The 9316-nt window shown below is 54.0% G+C and overlaps 1 protein-coding gene across 1 annotated transcript; it reads right to left on the bottom strand.

The window, feature by feature from the left end:
* Nucleotides 1-346: 346 nt before the first annotated feature.
* On the bottom strand, nucleotides 347-5740 carry LOC136524002 (uncharacterized). The gene is made up of 2 exons (XM_066517495.1): nucleotides 5135-5740; nucleotides 347-595 (listed from the first exon to the last, which is right to left on the bottom strand). The coding sequence occupies exons 1-2, from the start codon at nucleotides 5738-5740 to the stop codon at nucleotides 347-349; spliced, it is 855 nt and encodes a 284-aa protein (XP_066373592.1).
* Between the last annotated feature and the right edge of the window lie 3576 nt (nucleotides 5741-9316).

Genomic DNA, 9316 nt, shown 5'->3' with positions numbered 1-9316 from the left:
TGGAGGAGTTCCATGCGATGTTTGAGGATTTGTCGGTGAGGACGAAGCTAGATGAGGAGGAGATCGCCAGGCTCTGAAAGGAGCAAGACGAGCTGCTGTAGAAGAATGCCATGGCTAGTGAGCGGGCCAGCGAGCTCCTGGCAGGAGCTAGTAGACGGAGCGGGACCTCAAGCTGAAGGCTGAGGAGAGGTCCGCGATGTTGCAGGAGAAGGCAAACTAGGATGCCGTGGTGGTCGATCGGGCCATCCGAGAGCACGATGAAGCATGTCAGGAGGCCGAGGCATGCCAGGCGGATCTTGGAGTCAAGCTGGCCTGACGGCTAGATGACGAGGAAGTTTCTGCCAGTCTACGCGCCGATCTCGCCGAGGCACGGAGGCTTCTTCAAGTCGAAGGTGATGAGTATGATCGCCTGTCTTCCACTGTCCTGGCGGTCTATGATGACCTGCGGGTGACGCAAGAGGAGGGGGCTGGTTCCCTCATGGTCCGTGCTGCTAGTATCACGGCGCACGTGGGCCAGCTTGTGGAGAGCGCCTTTTGCCTTGGGATCACCCAGGCCTTCACTGTCACCCATTCCCATTATGCTCAGGAGATCAACCTAGGGGTGATGAGCCAAGGCTTCACGCCTGCCTATGAAGACGCTGAGCTAGATGAGATGGAGAAGGTGGTGGCTCCCCTTGCGCGGAACCTGGCAGACAAGCTAAAAGAAGAGGTTCTCCCTTCGCGGAAGTAGTTAGTGGAATTGGTTTGATAAACACTTATTTGTAACATGTGAACAAGTGTCAGTGCTTTTGTGTCCTAGAAATGGTTGCAGTAAGTCTCGTTTCGTTTGTTTTGATCTTACCTTCTCTTTTTGCGATGAAAAAGATTTAGACAATCGACCCCTCCGTTTGTTAAGACCATAGGGCCCGAGGCTTTTTTCTAGGGGAAACTTGATTGTGCTGGTGAGCAAAATTACCGTAGCTGTCTGGGCGTGGGCCTTTTGCGGTCTTACCAGTCTGTTCCGCCGAACCTTGCCACTGGTCTTGATGCGAAGAGGAGGTCAAATGTAATATTTTCTCGAAAAGAAAAGAAAGGAGGTTCCCATACCTTTATCAGCCCCCGAGTGAGATCCGACCCCTTGCGGTTGCTGGGGTCGGATGTTACTGGAGGACCGGAGCGAGGGAGGTGAACTTACATTTGTATTTACTCGTACCCCTTACCTTAGGACTTTGATGATTGCTGCGTGACCGTGCGTTATGAGCTTGCTAACGGGGATGTTCAGACGGAATCCAATCCCGTTTGCTTTGTGACAGGGTCAGCGAAGCCCTCGGTGGCATTTTGCTACTCCTTGGCCCGGCTTCCAATAGATTCCCCCTCAATGGGGTTTCTATGGGCTCGGCTAGAGGCTGGATTTGAACAAGAAGGTTGAGATGACCCTATTCACCTTAATGTGGGTCGAGCAAAGGCCGTTCAGGCTCATCTGTGTTTTCTCCCCTAGCTCTTGTTCAACGCGAGGCGGCCCCGGACCCTTCGTTGGTCAGGCATCAAACCTCGGTCTCTCAATCTTGGGTTGAGTGGCTCGAGCCCCCGAGCCCTTGAGGGTCTGCTAGGGGTCGGCCGTGTTTTCGCGCGCTACCCCGTCCTCGGTTTCCGCAGCTGGAGGGGCTGAGTTGACGACATTTGCCTCGATGGCTCGAGTGTCGCGCTCAATGAGCTCGCTAACGGGTATGTTGGTGTGGAATCCGGATCCATCATTCACTGACAGGGTCAGCAGAGCCCTCATGTGGCATTGCACTACTTCTGAACCTGCCTCCCGGTAGATGCCCGAGCCGTTTGTTGGGCTCAGGTGGCCCGTTGGCCTCTCCTCGACGGAGATTCTATGGGTATGGCTCGAGGTTAGCATCGAATGAGAAAGGTCAAGATGTCCCTGTCCGCTTCTGAACAGGGTCGGGCAAGGCCGCTGGGGCTCATTTCGGTTTTTCTCCCCTGGATCTGTTTGACATGAGGCGGCCTCGAGCCCTTCGTGGGCCGGCCTTCGAATACTGGTCAAGCATCGCTCATATTGAATGAGGTGGCTACCACTTTCGTGACGCGACATGAAGTGTTGAGATGCAAGGATTTGCATATGAAATGTTTGGATATATGGATTTAGCGTACAGCTTAATCAAAACGAAAGCGGGGGTCAGTAATGTTACCTTGGGGGTATGAGCCGTGGGAAGCTCCTACCATACATGTCCGTTCTAGGTTTGGGTCTAACGTTTGCGACGAGGCCAGCGTAACCTACATAAGTATCGTGTTTTTTTGTTTCTGTCTCTCGGTGGGAATCCGAGCCGTACGATTAGCTTTTAAGCGATTTGTCAGCTTCCCCCCGAAGGGGGCTCTATAGGTGGACCCCTCCAAACTCCTTTCGGGAAGGCGGGAGCTAAGGCTAGTAGTGTGAGGAATTATGAATGCGATTATGCTGGTGAACCAAAAAAACACCGTAGCCATCGGGGCATAGGGTCTGGTGGTTCGTCCAGTTGTACTCATCGTTGTATTCCCACCCGCCGTGCTTTGGGTTTCCCAAACGTAAGGAGGGGTCGGGCTATAAGGGTGTTTAAACAAACATGCGCCCTCGGTAGCCCCCGAGCGATGTCCGTGCCCCTGCCGTTGCTGGGGTCGGAGGCTCGGTAAAGAATTTAATACTTAAAGTAAGTAAACAGGGGTACTTATCTTTTTAATTGGTCGTTCATTCGTTGTTTTGCCTAGGCCACTCAATCGACACAGAAGGCCCGTTGGGCTCCCCCTGGAGGGAGGTTCCGTCGTTGGGTTGTTCCATGGGCCTGCCTGGGGAAGCGGAGAGTTGCCTGCAGGTGAGCGTGCCCCGGTTCTCATGCCTAGGACGCATTAGTGGTGGGCCATGCCTGGGTGACGTTCTGACTTACCAGGCGGCGTCCCGTCGACCAGAGCACGTTCCATCATTTCCAGCACGTCCCCTCATATTTCTGTCAGCATTGATTTCGCATTTGTATTGAATAGGGGAAGGCAGAGAGTTTTTTGTCCCAACCTTTTGCCTTTCCTCCGCTACTGTGCCCCTTCTTTAAATAGGGAGGGGAGAGGAGTTCTCACCCCATTCCTAGCCAGCCTCTGAGCCACCACCACTTCTCCTTCCTTTCCACCGAATGCGGCGGTTCCTGAGTAAGAGAGGGTGATGCGAGGGAGAGAACAACTCATAGGTCTGCTTGTGAATTCGGAGCGCGATGTCGAGCTGGAGGTTGTCCCACGTAGATGAGACGGTGCGAGTCACCCTTGCTGTGGGTGCACCACCGCTACCGATGGAGGAGGGGCACTGGAGGGTACCGAGCATCGTCGACCTTGCCATCGTTCATTGTGGCCTTCCTTCAGCGGGAAGCGCCTCCTGTCCCAATGTCGTTGTTGGGGTTGGAGCTGATGATGATGGCGTAGTCCCTGAACGCCCCGGCGGAGGGGCACCGCATTCGTCGGCATGGTGCTCGACATTGCAGATGGCGGTGCCTTCGAAGATCCCACGGTGTGGTGGGATGTTGCCGATGGAGAGCTTGGCACGGTGGCTGCAGTAGACGAACTGGCCCGTGTACATGCCCGGATGTTGCCGATGGAGAGCTTGGCGCGACGGCCATAGTAGTACATGTTGTAAAACTAAGCAAAGACTGTAACAGAATAAATTTGGGGGAGCCCCCGAGTGAACAGTCCTTTGAATTTTAGGAGTACATTAGTCCTTTGTGTGATGACATCTTTTGTAAGTGGTTAATTTGTGCAAAAATGAACAAATTTTCATCTTTTGTTACGGCAAACAGCTTTTTAGCTTCCTCTTCTTGTAGAAGAGGTTTCGGTGCCCTCTGACCCTTCCCGTGGCCCAAGTTGTAAGAAACTAGGAGTGCGGACTGAATTAATTCTGATCACGCTGGTGAGCAAAGAGGTTGTAGCCACTGGGGCATGGGTCTCCCGCAGTGCTACCAGTTGTACTTAGAATTTGTTCCCGAAATCTTAGTCCGTAGGACTTGTTTACGAGAAGAACGAAAAACTTAGGTAAAGTTTTCAAAGATAATACAGGAAGTGTTTGCAAGATAAACGTACTTGTACTTGTATGAGCCCCCGAGTGAGGTCTGGCCCCTCACAATTTGTAGGGGTTGGATGTCACTAAAGATCGGGGTTTTGTAAAGACAAAAACTGATAAGAAGAAACATGCGTTTATTTAAGGGTAAAAACGACGTAGCTGCTCAATGTTCTAGGCGTTGGTGAAGACCTCGCCGTTGATGGTTTTCAACTTGTAGGTGCCTGGACGGAGTACTTCCGCGACGACGTACGGCCCCTCCTAGGGTGGGGAGAGCTTGTGGCGGTCCTTGTTGCTCTGGACGAGGCGAAGGACAAGGTCCCCGACGTTGAAGGCTCGGTCCTGCACCCATCGGCTATGGTACCGTCACAACGCCTGCTGGTACTTGGCCGAACGGAGGACGGCGATGTCGCGGGCTTCGCCTAGCTGGTCCATGGCATCTTGGTGGGACACCTCGGCCCCCTATTCGTTGTATGCTCTAATTGTTGGCGCTCCATAGTCAAGGTCCGTTGGGAGAACGGCCTCGGAACCGTAAACTGTGAAGAAAAGTGTGTAGCCAGTGGCCCGGCTAGGAGTTGTCCTCAGGCTCCAGAGCACCGCCGAGAGCTCGGTGACCCAGCGTGCGCCGAACTTGTTCAATCGGTTGAAGATCCTGGGCTTGAGGCCTTGCAGGAGCATGCCGTTCGCACGCTCAACCTGCTCGTTTGTCCGGGGGTGCGCGACGGCTGCCCAATCAATTCGGATGTGCTGTTCATCACAGAATCGAATGAGTTTCCTACTGGTGAACTGCGTGCCATTGTCTGTGATGATGGAGTTCGGTACTCCAAAGCAGTGGATGATGTCGAGGAAGAACATCACAGCCTATTCAGATTTGATTGTGGAGATCGGTCGAGCTTCGATCCATTTTGTAAACTTGTCTATGGTGACAAGCAGATGGGTGAAGCCCTCGGGCGCCTTTTTGAGTGGCCCAACCAGGCTGAGCCCCCAGACCGCGAAGGGCCATGTGATGGGGATCATCTAGAGTGCCTGGGCTAGGAGGTGAGTCTGCCGAGCATAGTACTGACACCCATCGTAGGTGCGTACAATTTGCTCGGCGTCGGCTACTGCGGTGGGCCAGTAGAAGCCCTGTCGGAATGCGTTCCCAACTAAGGTCCTTGGCATGGCATGGTGACCGCAGACCCCACCGAGGATATCGCTCAGCAGAAGTTTTCCTTGTTCGCTAGGGATACAGAGCTGTAGGATCCCGGTGTGGCTCCATTTGTAGAGTTTGCCTTCTACAAGAATGACGGACTTGGCACAACGTGCGGGCCATCGGGCTTCTGTCTTGTCTGCCGGTAGTGCGTCGCGGAGGAGGTAGTCGAGGTAAAGCGTTCTCCAGTCGTTAGGAGGGTAGGACTCTGCTACTGGATCCTCTTCAAGCTCCATGACCTCAGGGTCGGGCAGAGCAGTCGGCGGGTCCGCCCCTGGGGCTGGATCAGGCGAGCCATTGTTGGCTCGTTCTGACCCCTCGTAGCGCACCGAGGGCTTGTGTTGATCGCTGGCAAAGACACCTATCGGCACTGGCTCTCGGGCGGATGCTACTTTTGCGAGCGCGTCGGCTGCTTCATTGAGGCGCCTTGGGATGTGATTGAGTTCGAGGCCGTCGAATCTATCCTCTAGCCGTCGAACTTCTTGGTAGTATGCCTCCATCTTGGCATCATGGCAACTTGACTCCTTCATGACCTGGCTAACGACCAGCTAGGAGTCGCCCCTGATGTCGAGGCATCGGATGCCAAGCTTGATGGCGATTCATAGGCCATTGATGAGCACTTCATATTCGGCGATATTGTTTGATGAGGGGAAATGGAGCCAAACCATGTACCTCATGCGGACCCCGAGGGGAGATATGAAGACTAGTCCTGCACCGGCGCCCTTTTTCATCAGCGATCCATCGAAGTACATCGTCTAGTACTCTTGATCGACGACTGCTGGTGGCATCTGGACCTCGATCCACTCCGTGATGAAGTCAGCCAGCACCTAGGATTTGATCGCTGTTTGGGAGGCATAAGTAATGCCCTGATCCATCAGCTCGAGTGCCCACTTTGTGGTTCTTCCTATGGCGTCCTGGCTATGAATGACCTCGCCAAGGGGGAATGACGTTACGACTATCACCGGGTGTGACTCGAAGTAGTGGTGTAGCTTCCTCTTGGTGATGAGGACGGTGTAGAGGAGTTTCTGGATTTGGGAGTAACAGGTTTTGGAGTCAAATAGCACCTCACTGATGAAATATACAGGGCGCTATACCTTGAAGGCGTGCCCCTCTTCCTCCCAATCTACTACTAAGGCAGCACTGACCACTTGCGTGGTGGCCGCTATGTATAGCAGGAGGGATTCTCTGTTGCTTGGAGGAACTAGGACCAGGGGTTTTGTTAGAAGTAGCTTGACCATGTCAAGCGCCTCCTGGGCCTCGGCTATCCATTTGAAGTGGTCAGCTTTCTTTAGGAGTCGATAAAGGGGGAGTCCTCATTCGCTGAGGCATGAAATGAATCAGCTAAGGGCGGCGAGGCACCCTGTGATTCGTTGAACCCCCTTTATGTTCTGGATCGGGCCCATCTTTGTGATGGCTGAGATTTTCTCTGAGTTGGCTTCAATGCCACATTCGAAGACAGTGAAGCCGAGCAGCATGCCCCTCGAGACCCCGAAAACACACTTTTCAGGATTGAGTTTGATGCCGTTTGCCTGGAGTTTTGCAAAGGTTTGTTCAAGGTCGGCGACAAGGTGGTCAGCCCGTTTAGACTTAACTATGATGTCATCGACGTAGGCCTCAATGGTCCGCCCGATGAGGTCCCCGAAGCAGTTGAGCATACAGCGCTGGTAAGTTGCCCCAGCATTCTTCAGACTGAACGGCATTGAAATGTAGTAGAACGATCCGAAGGGGGTGATAAAAGACGTCGTGAGCTGGTCGGACTCTTTCATCGTTATCTGGTGGTAGCCGGAGTATGTGTTAAGGAAGCAGAGGGTTTCACACCCTGAGGTGGAATAAACTGTTTGGTCTATGCGTGGCAAAGGAAATGGGTCCTTTGGGCATGCCTTGTTGAGGCCCATGTAGTCGACACACATCCTCCATTTCCTGCTCTTCTTTCGCACAAGAACGGGATTTGCTAGCCACTCTGGGTGGTGTACTTCCCTAATGAACCCAGCAGCCAATAGTTTTGCTATTTCTTCATCGATGGCCCTGTGCTTTTCCTCATCGAAGTGGCGCAGGCGTTGCTTCACCAGCTTGGAGCCTGGGTGGATTTATAAGGTATGCTCGGTGACCTCCCTCGGGATGCCTAGCATATCCAAGGGTTTCCACGCAAAGATGTCTTTGTTATCACGGAGGAAGTTGACGAGCGCGCTTTCCTATTCCGAGGAGAGCGCGGTACCAATGCGTACCTTTTTAGCCTCAGAGCTGCTAGGGTCCACGAGGACCTCCTTGGAGCCCTCTACCGGTTCGAATGACCCAGTCGATTTCTTGGCGTCAGGCGTTTTTTCAGCAACCTCCTCCCTGAGGGTGGCGAGTTCCTTGGAGGTGATGACTGTGGAGGCGTGACCGCAGCATTCGACTTCGCACTCGTAAGCGCACTGGAAGGAGGTGCCGATGGTGATGACCCCATGGGGGCCCGGCATCTTCAACTTATGGTATGTATAGTTGGGGATGGCCATGAACTTCGCGTAACATGGTTGTCCTAGGATGGCATGGAAAGTTCCTGGGAACCCCACTACATCGAAGTTGAGGGTCTCAGTCCTGTAATTGGACCGATCCCCAAAAGTGATAGGTAGATCGATCTGCCCTAGTGGCACGGCCTGCCTACCAGGCACAACGCCATGGAAAGGTGATCGGATGGGGCAGAGGTTCGTTCGGTTGATGCCCATCTTGTCGAGCGTCTTGGCGTACATGATGTTGAGGCCACTGCCTCTATCCATCAGTACTTTTGTGAGCTGCTTTGGGTCGACGATCGGGTCGATGACAAGCGGGTACCTTCCCGGGTGTGGGATGGCATCCGGATGGTCGGTCTGGTCGAAGGTTATGGCGGATTCTAACCACCGGAGGAAGGTAGGCATGGCTAGTCCGGTCGTATAGACCTCATGGCATGTGACCTTCTGACGACATTCGGAGTCATAGGCCGCTGATCCTCCAAAGATCATGAGGGCACCATTCGGAGTCGGGAAGGCGGCGTCCTTCTCCTTGGCATTGTCTGTGCTGGGGGCAGGTTCCTTCCCCTGCTCCCCTTTGTTGAGGCCCCCAGACAAGTATTTGCGCATGAGGCCACATTCCTTGTATAGATGCTTGGCCAGGAAAGCGTGGTTTGGGCATGGCCCCTCGAGCATTTTTTCAAAGTGGTTTGGAGTGCCCTCTGCGGGCTTTTGGCCACCTTTGCAGTCGGCAGCGGCCACGAGCGAGTTGTCGGACCGTTGCTTCTTATTCTTCCTTTTGGCAGGACGGTTGGAGGTGTCTTCGCCGGCGTCCTCGTCCCGCCTCGCCCTACCGTCGGGGTGGTCGAAGATGGCTCCGACCGCCTCCTCTCCTGAGGCATGGCTGGTGGCGATGTCTAGGAGTTCCTTAGTGGTCCACGGGCCCCTGTGCCCTAGCTTGTGGACTAGGGATTCGTAGGTTGTCCCAGATAGGAAGGCTCCTATCACGTCGGCATCGGTGATGTTAGGGAGCTTGTTGCACTACCGGGAGAAGCACCGGATGTACCCGCGGAGGGTTTCATCAGCCTTTTGGCGGCAGTTCTTGAGGTCCCATGGGTTTCTAGGGCATTTGTACATGCCCTAGAAGTTCCTCACAAAGATCTCCATGAGATCCGCCCAACTTTGAATGGCATTGGACGGTAGGTGCTCCAACCATGCTCGTGCTGAATCGGCCAAGAATAGCGCGAGATTGTGAATAATGAAATCATCATCACTCGCACCACCAGCTTGACAGGCAAGCCAATAGTCTTCGAGCCAAAGCCCAGGGTTCGTTTCTCTAGAATATTTTGGGATATTGGTGGGCGGTCGGTACCTCAGTGGGAAAGCAGCGTTGAGGATGTGTCGGCCGAAGGCCTAAGAGCCTAGTAGGCCAAGGCTCGAGCTCTGGTCCTCGCCACTGTCGTAGAGTCCGCCACATCAAGGATGATAGCCGTGATGGGCTCCTTCCCTTCCATCACTGTGGGTGCGCCTGCGGGCATCGATGGTGCTGCGCACATCACGGTTGTGGCCGAGATGTTGATGTACCGGGACAGCAGAGTGCTGCCTGCCGCC

This window comes from Miscanthus floridulus, chromosome 18 (assembly GCF_019320115.1).
Source record: "Miscanthus floridulus cultivar M001 chromosome 18, ASM1932011v1, whole genome shotgun sequence".
NCBI lineage: Eukaryota > Viridiplantae > Streptophyta > Magnoliopsida > Poales > Poaceae > Miscanthus > Miscanthus floridulus.
This window is presented reverse-complemented; position numbering and strand designations above follow the sequence as displayed.